This window comes from Perissodus microlepis, chromosome 4 (genome assembly GCF_051167445.1).
Source record: "Perissodus microlepis isolate ML-2025 ecotype Zambia chromosome 4, ASM5116744v1, whole genome shotgun sequence".
Classification (NCBI taxonomy): Eukaryota; Metazoa; Chordata; class Actinopteri; order Cichliformes; family Cichlidae; genus Perissodus; species Perissodus microlepis.
In genome coordinates, this window is record NC_140464.1 from 23,543,869 (window position 1) to 23,560,450 (window position 16,582).

Here is a 16,582-nt window from a genome sequence, read left to right on the forward strand (position 1 = left end):
TTCCTGTCATGTGGAGTGCACCACCAGCGGTGCTCGGCAGGCTCTTTTGTTTACATCTGGGTTGCACATTTGCAGCTGTTAGTATCTCCTCCTTCGTAGCCTGGTTACATTCGACGGTGTGGTTTTTGCCTCAAGTGGTTAAACAAGTTTGTTTTCACCTTCAGCAGGAACACGTTTCTTGTATATTTTGAAAAGCACTGCACTTCAGATGTTTTTGAGGCAGTGTCCTTTATATCTACTTGGTCATCATCTGACACAGTTTTTAGGAATGCTCAGGATCATCTAATTGTTGCAGGCACGAGGGAGTGTAAATCCATGGCATTGTCATAGCAATAATATGACCTTTTTTATGTCGTTATACCAGTATTATCGCAGACAGTATGATAGTGCAATTTATTTATTTACACTTTTAAATACCCGTTTCTGCAATTCTGTTCAGTATTACCCCCCTGCTATACACTGCAGGATAAATGAGGATTATTTTGAACTGTAAATCGTGCAAAGTTACTAGAATGGTGTTGTTTTTGTCACCAGCAGACTCAGAAAAACAGTAAAGAGTAACAACACACTGGATCATTAGTCTGTGTGTATCAGAAAGTAGAGAGTATCCTGCTGTGTAGGGATGTTTATGCTGAACATAGCCTAAGGATATTGTGACATGTGGCTCTTTTTTGTTTTTTGATGTAGATTTGGATTTTACTCAGAAAACTATGCCTGGTTAGCATTAGTCATCCATGCTGAAAGAAGGGACTTCTCAGTGTTTTTATAAGTACATTTAACTTAGAAATGCCATACTAGACATAAACTTGAGTTTCCCTTCATTTCTTTACACTTTGCTTTCCAATGATCCAGACTGTCCTGACTTTAGTTTTTTGTGTTTTTGTGGTCTTGAGCAGCAGTTTCTTCATCTTTCAAAGTTTTTGGACATTGGCTGCTTTTTCAGTCCAGTCCTTGCATCTGACCTTTTTTCAGGTCCAGTGTAGTCTTTTGAAATGAAATTTGCCTCCCATCAGTCCTAGCAATGCGCTTTCTTCTGATGCTTTGTAGCTCTGATGTGTGCATCAGTGTAATCGGTATGGAGGAAATCGTGCATCAACAAAAGTTCCCCTTAGCTTGGAATTCAAAGTGCGATTAAATGCGTTATTTTTTTAATGGGTTATATTTTCAAATTCATTGCAATTAATGCGTTAAATTTCCACCCCTACTTTAAACACTTTGTTACTAGCAGCCTGTCACAAAAACACATTGTTTGTTCCCTTTTCTTTAGTTTAATATATGAAAATGCCATCGGTAACACCGTTTGGCAGACATAAAATGGTGTTTTTGCACCAATGAGTTGATTCATTGAGATATCTCCCATATCTCTGTGGGGTGTGCAGTGTGTGCTTTAAAAACCTGAGGAAACTGAACAAATGGAGGACAAAAGATTAGATTGATTATACTGGAGTGAGACTGATGAAATGATGTGTTGTATGGAGGTCTGTTTCCTGGATACAAGGTAGTAGATATTTGTTGGTGGAGGTTTTCAATGAATGAAGGCTCTGTCCCACAGCTGCTGCCAGTTTTTCACAAATAAAGAAGTTAAAATACTTGTTCACCAAAAACTACAGTGTGAGAATAGTGGTACCTCTCAGCTCTGTTATTTGGTCACACCTGTTTCTCTGTTTCCGCAGGGCTTCCTCAAACCAAGTTGGGGAACTTTTTAGAAACTCGCGTGAACGACTACATCAAGCGGCAAAACCATCCCGAGTCTGGAGAGGTCACCATTCGTGTGGTCCATGTCTCAGACAAGGTGGTTGAAGTCAAGCCGGGAATGAAGTCCAGGTAAACAGTTAAATTTCACTGCTGCTGCAGGTTTTTGGGGAACATAATTACTGATTAGAGGTGGGAATCCCATGGAAACTCCTAATTGCTATGGGAGGAGTTATTAAGCTGTGATTTTGGTAGGTGAAAGTTTTGAGGTGCTACATATTATTACATGTATTAACAATAATATCAGTTTGTGCATAAAAAATGTAAGTGAAGGGTAATAAGTTAAGATCATGTTTGTCAGTTTTGCAGGAACAATGAAAAAATATTTAACAACTCTAAATCAGTTTAGTTAAATAAAGCCCAAAAATGTAACAATAAATGACTATGGAAGGAAAAAATAATATAGTGCATAATAGTCGGTGGAGTGGTATAGAGACTAATAGAAGTGGAGACTGGATCACCATTTCTTCATTCAGGAGTTGTTGGGGCTGATATTGTCTCAGCACTAATCACCTCTAAATCACTGCAAATTTAACAGCTGATGGAAGGAGTCTTGCTCAGGAGCATCTGTGAGTGTGAGAAAACACTGATCCCTGTTCTACATAGAGTTAGAGCGATATATCAGCGTGGCAGATATATCGGTGGATATTGATACTGATATGTTATCGGTGTCATTCTTTATATCAGTGTTTGTAATGGTCAATAAATGAAAATTAAAGTAAAAAACATAGGAGAGAAATATCCTAAACAAGGTTATGAGATGTAGTGTTGTGTATATTGTCCTCTAGGGGGCACTCTGCACCTTCCCTGTTAATACCATTTGTTTGAAACCCGATAAACGCTCAAAACAATATTTTAAACTGCATTGTCATACTATCTTAGTAGGAACTCATTAAGAAAAACTACAGATAACAAATATTGGGTAAATCTGTGTCTGCTTTGTGTGTCTGAAATGAATAAAAAAAACATCAGCTAATATATCAGAGTTTTAAATGACCAAATATTCTGTCGGGCTCTGCATGCATGTATGAATCCCTGAGGGAATCAGTGAGAAGAATACTTCCCTACGTTTCACAGCGAAGAGGCAAATCATTATGAGATTATCAAAAGGGAAGATGAGAGGTGACTCAGCAGTGAGTGAGGAGATTAAAGATTAAAACAAGTGTCCAGCAAGTCGAGAAGGAGGAAAGCTGCAATCTGAAATTATTTCAGTGATTACTTGCGTCTCATTTAATATCCAACCCCTTTGGCTTTGACAATTTTGTCCTAACCAGATTTTAGCTTACTCGGTAAAAGTGCTGCATGGCTGTAGTCTGTGTTCACACGTCCCACGGTCAAGTTTCTTCATTTGCTGATAATGTTTGACGCCAGTTTTCTTCACCTATTTTTGTTCCCTGTCAGGTTTGTGGACAACGGAGAGATGGCCGAGTCTTTCCCGTACAGGATGAAAGCCCTGTTTGCATTCGAGGACATTGATGGAGCGGACGTTTGCTTTTTCGGCATGCACGTTCAAGAGTACGGCTCAGATTGCCCTCCTCCCAATCAGAGGCGAGTGTACATTTCCTACCTGGACAGCGTGCACTTCTTCAAACCTCGACACCTCAGGACTACAGTCTATCACGAGATCCTGCTGGGCTACCTGGAGTATGTCAAAAGGCTGGGGTAAGACAGGAGCTTAGAGTTTCTTTGTGTTACATTTGCTGTTTCTGAATGCTTTTAGTTGCATGAAAAGCTCAGTTTTATATAAAAGGCTCCTTGTCTCCCTGTCTCAGGTTTACAACAGGGCATATCTGGGCCTGTCCTCCTAGTGAAGGGGATGACTACATCTTCCACTGTCACCCACTGGACCAGAAGATCCCCAAGCCTAAACGCTTGCAGGAATGGTACAAGAAGATGCTGGACAAGGCTGTGTCTGAGCGCGTAGTCCATGATTACAAGGTGAGACAGTTTAGCCCTAATTCTCATGCTCTGTGTCTGGTTGTCCCCGATTCTTTGAGCAAATGAGTCCATTTACAAGCTGTTCTTGTAGGTACTCTGGTAGTTTCATGTGGCTTCTTACGGTTTCCATCGCCCTGGACTGTCTTTAAAATAGTTTTCTTGCATGCTTTGTGTGACCCTCTGAAACCTCATTAACTGCATTACCTTGTTTCGTCCTCGTCATCCCTTTAGGACATTTTCAAGCAGGCAACAGAAGACCGGCTGACCAGTGCCAAGGAGCTGCCATACTTTGAGGGCGACTTCTGGCCTAACGTCCTGGAGGAGAGCATCAAGGAACTGGAACAGGAGGAGGAGGAGAGGAAGAGGGAGGAGAACAGCACCTCTAATGAGAGCACAGATGTGAGTGGAACAAGGTCCTCAATTTTTGTCACAATATATATTGGCGATGTCCTCTTGCTTAATTGACATTTAAACATTCACAGGCCATAAAAGGAGACAGCAAGAATGCCAAAAAGAAGAACAATAAAAAGACGAGCAAGAACAAGAGCAGCTTGAGCCGAGCCAATAAGAAAAAACCAGGGATGCCCAACGTTTCCAACGACCTTTCCCAGAAACTTTACGCCACAATGGAGAAACATAAAGAGGTATGCAAGTCTAATTTAGTCGTAGTGCCGCTGCTTACTCTCTTACTCGACACTGCAGCATATTTATACCACTGTCAGCCATCAGACTGATTTGTGGAGCAGTTCTGATATTACTTACTTAATACGGCTGCATTAAAACACAGTCCATGTGTTTAGTGCAACCTCAAAGATGCCTTTTGGCAACACAACCATTAACAAGAAAGTCACCTTGTTTCATGGCCTGCATATAAAAGATGGAAACAGCCACTGTTATGCCACTGCTGGTTTGTGAGCCCCCGTTTTTGAACGGGACCTGTCGTCAGCTGTGTTTTTGGCACCAGAAGTGACTACAGCTGGACAAAAGGGGGAAGTGACGTTATCAGCTGACACCAAAAAGCAAGTTGCACACATACATTGTATGCAACAGACCAATAAAATCTTTTAATTTCACGCGCTGAAATAAATTATTTTGAAGAAGCCACAAAGCAAGCAGCGGCATTTAAGTCTGCCCCAGTTCAGAGGTCCAGTTCTGTGACACCTAGCAGGAAGCTCGTGGTCTGAGTGGCACCTACTTGTCCTTCAAAGCAGCCACGCTTCTAATGATCCTCAACTTTAAGTCTAAAAAAGAAAAGAGACCAAAATTGTTTAGTGCAATGATGGTAACATTTTATTAAAAAACAAAACAAAACACTGACTCACTGATCTGCAGGGGAAAAAAAGACACATTTTCCCTCAGTTTTATCTTCCCGCATAAAAATACCAAATCAGATCTTGTTAAAGGTTGGTTAAATATTAGGTTAAATATTTTCCTCGCTTTTAACTGGCAGGTCTTCTTCGTCATCCGCCTCATTGCTGGTCCCACCGCCAACTCACTGCCCCCCATCACCGACCCAGATCCTCTAATGGCCTGCGATCTGATGGACGGCCGTGATGCCTTTCTAACTCTGGCCAGAGACAAGCACTTGGAGTTCAGCTCTCTCAGGAGGTCCAAGTGGAGCTCCATGTGTATGTTGGTGGAGCTCCACAACCAGAGCCAGGACCGCTTCGTCTATACCTGCAACGAGTGTAAACACCACGTGGAGACTCGCTTCCACTGCACTGTCTGCGAGGTGAGAAACATTTAAACTACTTTATGAATATTCAGATCTTTTTTAAAGCACAATTTTTCATTTCACAGTAGCATATGTTAGTTAATCTATCAGTTTTGTGTTATTAAACTATTAATTTTGCCTAATTTTCCAGGACTATGACTTGTGCATCACCTGCTACAACACTAAGGGTCATGAGCACAAGATGGAAAAGCTGGGGCTTGGCCTGGATGACGACAGCAGCAACCAGGCAGCGGCAGCTACTCAAAGCCCCGGTGACTCTCGCCGCCTCAGCATCCAGCGCTGCATCCAGTCGCTGGTCCACGCTTGCCAGTGTCGCAATGCCAACTGCTCGCTGCCGTCCTGTCAGAAGATGAAGCGCGTTGTGCAGCACACAAAGGGCTGCAAGCGCAAGACCAATGGCGGCTGTCCTATCTGCAAGCAGCTCATTGCTCTGTGCTGCTACCACGCCAAACACTGCCAGGAGAACAAATGTCCTGTCCCGTTCTGTCTGAACATTAAGCAGAAACTCCGGCAGCAGCAGCTGCAGCACAGACTGCAGCAGGCCCAGATGCTGAGAAGGAGGATGGCCACCATGCAGCGGGTGACCCAGCCAGCTGGAGGGACACCGGGCGGATCTGCAGTTGGACTTCCATCACCAGGAAACAATGTTACCACAGCGCCTAGTACCCCAACATCTGGTGGAACGCAACCCCCAACTCCTCAAACCCCGACTCAGTCAATGCCTCCAGTCTCGCAGCAGGGAATGGGTCCTGGTCCAGGAGTGCAGCAGCAGCCAGGAGGGATGCCTCCCCAGCTTGCCCTTCATCATCAGTTCCAGCAAATTCCAGGAGGGGGAGGTGGTGGTGGGATAATGAACTCTCCACAACATCAGCAGCAGCAGCCCAGTGGAGCAGTGACCAACCCTCAGCAGCACCACAACAGTTTGCCTCAATTTTCCAGCAGACCTCCAGGCTCCTCACCGGTCCACCAGTCCCAAGGTAAACCAGTCCTTGGCTCTGCCACGCCTCCCCAACAACAGCAGCAGCCTGGTGGCGCTGTCATGACTGGAAACATTGGGAGCCAGCAACCTCCTAACCAGCCACCGAGCCAGCCCTCCCTTCCACAGCAGCAACCTTCTGGCCCTCCACCGGCAGCTGTAGAAATCGCTATGAAGATTCAGCAGGTGGCTGACGCTCAAAGGAAGATGGCACTACAGAGACAGGCAGCCCAGGCAGCTGGAAAGTTGATGCCTTCTCACTCTCAACATCAACAAGGTCAAGGTCAGCAGATGGGCATGGGACACCCAGGGTCTGTAGGCATGGTAGGACCCCAGGGCATGCCACCGCAGACCCAAGTGGCAGTGACAGCTGCTCGGGCCCACATGGATCAGCAGCAAGGTGCTCCTACAGGGATGATGGTTGGCACCAGCGGGCCCATGCAGCAGCCTCCTCAGCAAGGTAACATCCCACAGGGCCAGCTGCCCCCTCAGGTACAGCTCCAGCAGCAGAGGATGGGAGCTCCACTTCAGAACCCACAACAGCAGCAAACACAGTGGACAGCCCAGGGGATGCCGCCCCACCAGAGGCAAGCTATGATGAACCAAGTGGGCCACACTGGCATGATGGCCGCTCAGCAGCAGCAGCAGCAGCACCAACAGGCTCAGGGCCATGCTGCCTTGATGAATATGGTGCAGCAGCAGCAGCAAGGCGCTGGAGGCGGGGTCACAGGGGGAGGTGTACCTGGAGCCACTGGTATCCAGGGGGTTGGCGCTGCTGGTGGAAACTTCCCTCAAGCAGCCCTCCAGGAGCTGTTACGGATGCTCCGCTCACCTAGCTCTCCACCTCAGCAACAGCAAGTCCTCAACATCTTGCGGTCAAACCCACAGCTGATGGCTGCTTTTATCAAACAGAGGGCATCAAAGTATAAGGGGGGGCAGGGGGGCCCTGGCGGACCAGGGGGTGTGCCGGGAGGACCAGGTCCCACAGGGGGACCTGTTGGAAATGTCATTGGAGGTGGGGCACCACAGGTGAACTTGAATGCTGCTGGTGTTAGTCAGCCAGGCATGCACATGGGGGGTCAGGGAGGGGCCAATGTGAACATCGCCACTATGGCTCAGCTGCAGCAAGTACAGCAGCTGCAGCAGCAGCAGCAGCAGAGGCCGATGCTCAGCGGTTTACAGCAGCAGCAGGTTGCAGCTCTGCAGCAGCAGCAGCAGGGAGTGGGGAGAGGAATCCAGGGCCAGGGGCCACAGATGGGAAACATCAGCAATCCTCAGCTTAGAGACTTGTTCATGAGACGGCATCTTCAGCAGCAGCAGCAGCAACAACAGCAGCAGCAGCAGATGGGTATTAATCATGGTCAGTTTCAGCAACCACAGCCACCACAGGGCCAGGGATTCATGGGACAGCCGGGGATGCAGCCTCCCACTGTGGGACAGGGTCCTCCTGGAGGTCCGCCTCTTGGTCCCCAGCAGCCTGGTGGTCCACCGGGCCAGCAGGGGCAAGGCTACCCAGGCTCCGTGGCCCAGCAGCAGGCACTCCAACAGAGGCTTCAGCAACAGCATCACCTCCAGATGCAGCAGCAGCAGCAACATACCATGGCTGGCCTGCCAGGGGGTGATGCAGGTCCAGGTGGAGAGGGTGTAGGAGGCCCTCAGCAGCCACCCCAGGTCCCTCAATCTGCACAAAGTGGACCCCAACCTTCTCAGGCCCTACAAGTGCTCCACCAGAGGTTGCTCCAGCAGCGACATATGGGCCCCGGTGGGTCACCAGCCCAGCACAGTAACCCCATGAGCCCTCAGCAGCCGCAGCAGATCGCCCAGTCTCCACATCCACACCTGCAGGGCCAGCCTCTGCCCACATCCTTGGCTAACCAGGTGCGGTCCCCACAGCCGTCACCCAGACCCCAGTCCCAGCCGCCGCACTCCAGCCCGTCCCCACGCATGCAGCCTCAGCCTTCTCCGCACCACATCTCCCCCCAGTTGCAGACAGGTTCGCCACACTCAAGCCATCTAAACCAGCACCACCCGGGAATGGTAGTTCCTTCACAGCAACAGCAGCAGCCAACGACTCAGCAGCAGCAGCAGAACACTATGGAGCAATTTGGGTCAGACCAGAGTGCCATGCTGTCCCAGCTGAGTGGCATGGCCGGTCTGCACGGGCCAGGGGGCAACAGCCAGGACCCGCTGAGCCAGAACATGAATCACAACCCTTTAAACATCATGTAGGACTTCTCCTCAAAGTGTCAAGCTGAGCTGAAGTTCTCCGTGATCCTTCGCACAGACTGCACTCGCCCAGGACAGTATTACTGTTATTATTCAGCCTTCTTTTTTTCTTTCTTTTTTTAATACTATTATTAAATGTTATTTAAAATGTTTTCAATAAAGATGCATTGAACTGAACTTCCTATGGGAGATGAACAATAAATCAAGCAGTTGTTAAATGAATTAGAATAAATAAATTGTAAGTTATTGCTGTTAATATATATATATTTTTTGCCAATTGTGGACAAAGAGGGAGACGGCTTCTCTAGCACCCCCACCCACCCCCATCCTGCCACCTGTTACAGAGTACACAAAAGGTGATATTTTTGGGGGATAAATACAAGTACTTGCCTTTTTTGTTGTTGTTGTTGTTTTTTCAGAAATGGTTTTTAAGATTTTAAAAGTGATCGAGAATTAAAGAGGAAATGATTTCATGCATACAATTTTTTTTAAAATAAATATATATCCATTTTGTTTTGCTTATGTCAAACTCTTTCTGTTTTAGAGTGATGTGGATAATTGTTAATGTAGATCCAAACATGATGCATATCTTCCCTTTTTTTATTTTTTAATGTTTGGGTTTGCTTTATTTATTTCTTTTATTTTGGGAGGGGGCGGGCTTATGTACCTTGAGACTGCTACGATTCCTATAGAAATATATTTTTGTTATTGACTGTTAAGATTTAGATGTCTGTAGTCGACTCTCTCCAGCTGGGGAAAATGTTGGTGTTTTCTCGCAGAGGTTGAGGGTCTGCTCCGAGTCTGACGTGTTGAACGGATGTGTTTCCGACGTTCCCGGACAGCTTTTTGTTTTTCTGGGACATCAGTCATGCTGGAAGACACTCTTCTCCTCCCGCCTCACAAACATGCAAAGCCCTCTCCCTCGAATGTGTGTGCACTCCTTCCTTTTTAAAGACGCTTAAAACGGAGCAGTGGAGGCTTGGGGAGGGGGGTGCATACCTGTGTGCCTGTAACATTTTGAGTACATTGGCTGGGATATGAAAAACAAAAAGAGTGGGGTGGGGTTTTAGTGTTTTTAGGATTCTGCTGTTTTGAAGTAAACAGAGGATAACGATCCAAATGAACTGTGTTGCACAGAACTGAGGCAAAAGAAGGTGATGTGAGCAGCTGGTTTCCGTCTCTTTCTGCCTCGTCCCCTTTGCTGCTTCCCTTGGACTTTAAATCCCCCCTGCCTACTCTTCGAGAGGGAGTTGGGGTGAGCTTCCTCCCCATGAACTCCATCCTCTTTATCTTTCTGCTAAGACCTTTGGGAGGTTAATTTAATATTTTTTACTGTACAAAGGAAACAAACTGTGGACTCAAATACTGTTTTTATAATAAAATGAAAATTACCAATAGCGGTGCGTCCTGTGTGTGGCTGTTTGTTAGTGCTGTGCAATATCGATCCAATAAACACAGGGCCAGCCAATACGATACTTCTAACCTATAAAGGCAGCCTGTATAAGGAAGAATCAGTGTGCCATGATTTATCAGATTAATTATAAGTTGCACATTCTAAGCACTGGATTGAGGATTACTAAATCATTTTTACTTTTCACAATAATTACTTGATAATAAAGATCACATCTTTCAGCATTTCATGCATTTTGAAACTAGGCTTTCAGAGACCTGGAAATGTTCCCGTCTCTAAAGCACTTTGGGTCAACTTCTGTAGTTTAAATGTGTTAAAGACTAAAAGAAATTGACATGACAGTTGACAAAAAGATTCAGACATTTTTCACAGTGCATGTTTGAGGTACATTTTTCATTTCCAAATAAGGAAAAATACATATTAGAGTATAGAAACAAAGTATCGATCTGATGCCAATACCAGCGTTGGTGTTGGCGGATGAGATGTGCTACAGACGAGCTCCACATCAGGCGCTCACATCCAAACCACAACCATTCCAAAGTGATCTCTCAGGGATACAGTTCTGAAAGCTTAGAAGAATCACTTAGCTGTCCCAGACTTCCCATTAATCCAGTCTTATGACATTAAATACATGATCAATGACGAAGATGATCACAGTTTACAAGCTTCTGCTTGCCCTCGATCCTCAATCTGGGGGGCAATTTGCACATTTTCCAGCGTGATATCACGAGATAAAAATGATAACTAAATGGCCTGGAGATCATCAAATTCACATTTTGGATCCATGGCCAGGAAACTCCCCAGATCTTAATCCAACTGAGGATTAGTGGTCAATCCTTTAAAAGCAGGTGGACAAGGAGAAGCCAGCAAACTGTGATCGCCATCAATCAGGATTTGGCCAAGAAGCTGATATCCAGCGACAGAAATGATGAAGAAGAAGGGCTGAGGCTGCAAACACAGAGCACTTTGTATAGATTTGATTTATTTGCCAGTGAAGTCTTACTTAAACTTAACGTAATGCTTACTTTGTTCTTTGCTACATCACAGAAACAACAGCATTTGTCTATGTCCACATCTCTCTGGATATTTCTGTGAGTGTGTGGAGTTACAAAAAGCACCCATTTATGGCATTTCAGTTCAGTTCTTTGTTTGTAACATCTAACCCTGAACACTTTGTCATTGCCAAGAACAAGGTCAAGAAATGTGACGCTTGCTAAACCCTGAACCTGCTTCATGCTGAAGGCTCCCGGCCGCGATGCACCGAAGATAGCTTACAATAAAGGACACAAAATTCAAAGAACAAGCTTGGAACACCCTGATGGTTATAGAGCGGTACATCATAACTAAGTAACAACCAGCCCGAAGAGCTTATATGAGTGTATCATTAATTAAACTTAAACAGTTACTTAATGGTTATCAGTAAGTAGACCTAATCCGCCAACTTCTCCATTACTCCTTTATTATTTCTGCATCCGTGCATCGCTGATTCCTCCATGTTTCACACAAATTCCCTATTAATTAAGTTGTACTTAAGGTTTGTGAGAGGAGACAGTAGAAATCTGCAGCACTTACTCTTCAGTAAGTCCAATTTAGAAATGATAACTTCTAAATCCTCCAGTACAGTACAGTCACCTCTGAGTATTTTGACTATATCGTCTATCTTATGCATAATTTCCAACTCCAGGCTGTATACACTTGAATGGATATTGGATTCAGGGATGTCAGGGGATGTGTCTTTGTGTAATGAGGGAGAATGCGGCCTAAGGAGATCAACAGCCCATTTCAAGATAGAAGATAAATAATAGGCAGTGTCTTTTCCTTGGGCGAAATGGGACAAAAAAAGAGATTTGACTGACTCTGACAAGCAAAATAGAAAAAGTAAAAAGTTTTTCAGAGGGGTGCAGCATGTGCCATGATCACAGAACCATCAAACATTTTGTTGGCAGTAGTCAAAAAGTTCACAAAAAACATGCTGTGAAAAGAAAAGATGCAAATGAATTGCCAGAAATTGGAGAAGAATCAAATGTGAAGGTGCCAGGAAGCCGTTATCCTCCAGCGCTGTCATAATCCAGTACTGCAGCCTACCTGCAGTGCCCAGATGGTAAAAGGCGTTCAGTGCTCAGAGACACGGAAGCTGCGTATCCGACTGAAAAGTCAAGACTGGGCCAAGAAATATCCAAGGACAAACTTATGGACCAATGAGATGAGAGTAACTCTTGACAGAGGATATGGATGGTGGCTCTTCCACTTCAAATCAGACTCCAAGGTGGAGGTGAGGTACTGGTGTGGGCTGGTGTTATTAAAGATGAGAAGGTCTGCATCTTTCAAGAAGACTGTGAATTTTATACTGGCTAATGCTCCATCGCAGGCCTTAAAGATGAAAGAATAATGACACACGGATTCAGTCCCAAACCACACCTAAATCCCACCGAGAGCCTGTGGGAGAGTCACTGTGAAGGAAAACAGCACACCTCTCTGAACAGTGTCTGGGAGGCCGCGGATGCTGCATGAAAGGTTGATCGTCAGCAGATCAAGAAACTGACAGATGCCATGAATGGAGCTGTCTGGCAACAGCTTTGGTGTTTCAGTTTGGATGTATCCGTAGGTCGGCATACCTTCTTTGAACAACATATGACAATCAAAGCAATTTGACCCCTTTATGAGCCAGCCCCTGTGAGAAACTGAAACAGTAACTCAAGCAAAAAAGAGAAAAAGTAGCTTTTTATTGTGTGCTCCTTCTTCATTTCCTTTTTGTAGTTTCCCTCACATTCAGCAGAATCTGCAAAGCTTCAGACGTTTTGGTGTCTTGGGTCTGTTGGATAATAGACAGCCTAACCTTCCTCTGATTACAACAGAAAGGATTCCCTTCACATACATTAGGTAAAGGCCATGCTAGGTAAAGGCATGCCCTGTGCTCATCCATTTCTACTCGTTGTTATTGAAAGCCCTGTGCTAGTTTTTCTCTCCCCATGATCGTGGGAATTGACACTGATTTTTCCCTCTTCCAGTTAAACACTGTTATTTCAGCAGCGCCACCATTTCCCGTGCTGCACACCTCTGACACGCTGACCCATGAATCACACTGTTCACTAGAATCTCATGGCGTCACTTACAGGAATGTTTTGCGTGAGAGCATTATGCCCTCTAGTGGAGGGTTTAAAAAACAAAACAAAAAAACCTACTAAATTTCAAATTACTGGATGAAGAATACAGTGTTGTTTGTCTTTAAAGAGGCATTGATAGAAGTGTGTGAGTGACTGAAGAGAAATGAAGAGAAGTTTGGCAATACGTGTTCAGGTTACTGTCTCCTCTTTGATCATTAGAAACTGAAATATGTGGAATAAAGCAGGACTTTCTTACCTTCAGTTTTGTACTTGATAACTGAAAGGCATGCTCTGTTGGACTGAGATCAGGTGACTGACCTGGTCATTCAAGAATCTCCCGTTTCATTTCATCAGGCTGCTTCTATCAGCAGTCGCATCAACCAGGCCCGCTCCGGAGCAGGTTAAGATTCAGAGATCAACAGGTATGAAATCAGCACCCAGTGACAAATCAGTTCTCAGTCTCTAAAGTCTTTCTGTTTCCCTGATGAGCATCAGTAATAAATAATGATCAATTCTGATTTTAGACACAACTTTAATTCTTAATTGTTTTTCCCCTGTTGCCTGAAAGCAATTTTACCACAACCTCTCACTGACCTCACATCAAATTGAATTCTGTCTTTATATTTAAACGTTGCTCTCACACCTTTAAACAACAAGTAAATGGAGTGGGTTATTCTTTGGTGTAAAATTGGCCTTTTCCTTTTACATTTTCACTGACTCTCTTTTACTCTAAGTACAGCTACTAGCACACAGGACAAACACCAAGAATATCTGTTCAATCAGTCACATTAACTTCACTCTGACCGGCATACTGAAGTGATTTCCACGTCTCCTTTATCAGGCCATGTGCAGCAATACAGAAGAAAAGCATATAAAGGTTCTCTGTAAAGGAGTCCTAACAACATGACACTCTGCAGCCACAGGCTCTAGAACTCAACTTTGATCACAGAGGAGGATGGATGTGTCTGAAGATGAAGACCATCTTGAGGTCATTTCTGATTCTGATGATTTCCAAATGAGGAAAATGCAAATCATATCCCTGCAAGCACGACAATCACATCAGAAAATGGTAAAATATAGTGATCTTCATCCTCAAATGCACATCAGGCAAAACTGTTGGCATGAAGCATAATGAAGACAGCACCAGGGCCCACTAGGATAGCACGTGATAGACATCAAGTCAGCCTTTGAGCACAATTCAATACAGACAGACAGACATGCTCAAAATGACTAAAGTGACTGTGCATTTTGGGGGGAGAACTGGAAGCTGGATAAAATGCATTTGTATGGATGTTTGAGGGTCCCAAAGGTCAAAGGTTCAATCAACAGCCAGTCTGTGGGATGCAGAGACATATATTTTATGCCACGATGGTCCTGGAGACTATGTTTTCTGCAGAGTAATCCAATTTGACAATTGAGAGACAAGCACTGCCAGATGAGAGAAAGACAAATTGCCACCTATTGTTTGACTAGATTAAAAAACAACAACAATGTCATGAAAAATGATTGTATTTTATATGTAAGTCCTTCCAGTGTATATAATGACAAACTAGTGATATATCCTCACTGAACCCCCATGTGTGAGATGTAAGAAATGCCACTGCACTAATTATTGAATGAAATAGTAACGGAGTTAATAATGCTAAATAATGTGTATCGTAATTTTCTAAAAGTTTCTGACACTTTTAGATAACTAAATATGCCCCAGGTCAAACTGACCCAGGAACAGCGTTGCTGTACCTGAGAAATGAGCATGAGGGTTAATCACCATTTGATAAGGTGTCTGGAGTGGCGATCATTTCTGTGAAAACGGGTCAGCTCATGAGCGGTTTCTCTTTGCATCATTCTGCTACAAGTTAATCTAGGTTTCATCTTTTAAAAGAAATTTCCAGAACTGTGCAGGCTCTGACACAGTCTAATCGAATCTTCTTGTTATTGTTGCTTATTATCATGTTAAGCAGAGTTGCAGTCTTACACGCCTCTCTGCAGCTTCTCTCCTCCTGCTACCCCTCCAAAAACCCATCTCCATAGAGACTGTGTCAGCTTCCAAAAAGACAAAAAACAAACTAAAAACCAGCAACAAACAACTTAAACATAAACAATCAAAAAGAAAGAACAATACAGTATCCACATCTGAACCAAAGAGTAAAACAGTGAAATGTGGATTATTAAATATTAGGTCTCTCTCCTCCAAGTCTCTGTTAGTACATGACTTAATAATTGATCAACAAATTGATTTACTCTGCCTTACAGAAACCTGGTTGCAGCAGGATGATTATGTTAGTTTAAATGAATCAACACCCCCGAGTCATTCTAACTACCAGAAACCTCGAAGCACAGGCCGAGGGGGCGGTGTGGCAGCAATTTTTCACACCAGCCTATTAATTAATGAAAGACCAAGACAGACTTTTAATTCATTTGAAAGCCTGATGCTTAACATTGTCCACCCCAGCTGTGAAACTCAGAAACCAGTCTTACTTGTTATCATCTATCGTCCACCTGGGCCTTACACAGAGTTTCTGTCTGATTTCTCAGACTTTATATCTAATTTAGTTCTGAGCTCAAATAAAATAATTATTGTGGGTGATTTTAACATCCATGGAGATGCTAAAAATGACAGCCTCAACATGGCATTTAGTCTGTTATTAGACTCAATTGGCTTCTCTCAAAATGTAAAAGAACCCACCCACCACTTTAATCACACTCTAGATCTTGTTTTAACATATGGCATAGAAACTGAACATTTAACAGTGTTTCCTGAAAACCCTCTCCTGTCTGATCATTTCCTGATAACATTTACATTTACAATAATTGATTACACAGCGGTGGAGAGTAGATTTTATCAAAGTAGATGTCTTTCTGAAAGCGCTGTAACTAAGTTTAAGAATATAATCCACCCACTGTTATCATCTTCAATGCCCTGTACCAACACAGAGCAGAGCAGCTATCTGAACGCTACCCCAACAGAGGTCGATTATCTTGTTAATAATTTCACCTCCTCACTACGTACGACTCTGGATACTGTAGCTCCAGTGAAAACTAAGGTCTCTAGTCAGAAGTACCTGACTCCGTGGTATAATTCTCAAACACGTACCCTAAAGCAGATGACTCGTAATCTGGAGAGGAAATGGCGTGTCACAAATTTAGAGGATCATCATTTAGCCTGGAGAAATAGTTTGCTGCTTTATAAGAAAGCCCTCCGCAAAGCCAGAACATCTTACTATTCATCACTGATTGAAGAAAATAAGAACAACCCCAGGTTTCTCTTCAGCACTGTAGCCAGGCTGACAAAAAGTCAGAGCTCTTTTGAGCCAACCATCCCTTTAATGTTAACTAGTAATGACTTCATGAACTTCTTCACAAATAAAATTTTTATCATTAGAGAAAAAATTACCAGTAATCATCCCACAGATGTAATATTATCTACAGCTACTCTTAGT

The 16,582-nt window shown here is 44.0% G+C and overlaps 1 protein-coding gene across 3 annotated transcripts in view; it reads left to right on the forward strand.

The window, feature by feature from the left end:
- Positions 1-10,024, forward strand: part of ep300b (EP300 lysine acetyltransferase b) — a 32,554-nt gene extending 22,530 nt beyond the window's left edge. For all 3 annotated transcript variants that reach the window (XM_084926576.1, XM_084926578.1, XM_084926577.1), the window contains exons 24-30: positions 1,674-1,824; positions 3,154-3,414; positions 3,525-3,690; positions 3,922-4,089; positions 4,173-4,334; positions 5,141-5,422; positions 5,556-10,024. In XM_084926576.1, the coding sequence (XP_084782702.1) occupies positions 1,674-1,824; positions 3,154-3,414; positions 3,525-3,690; positions 3,922-4,089; positions 4,173-4,334; positions 5,141-5,422; positions 5,556-8,630 (4,265 nt within the window). In that variant the 3' untranslated portion in view covers positions 8,631-10,024. The remainder of the gene's footprint in view (positions 1-1,673; positions 1,825-3,153; positions 3,415-3,524; positions 3,691-3,921; positions 4,090-4,172; positions 4,335-5,140; positions 5,423-5,555) is intronic.
- Positions 10,025-16,582: the final 6,558 nt, after the last annotated feature.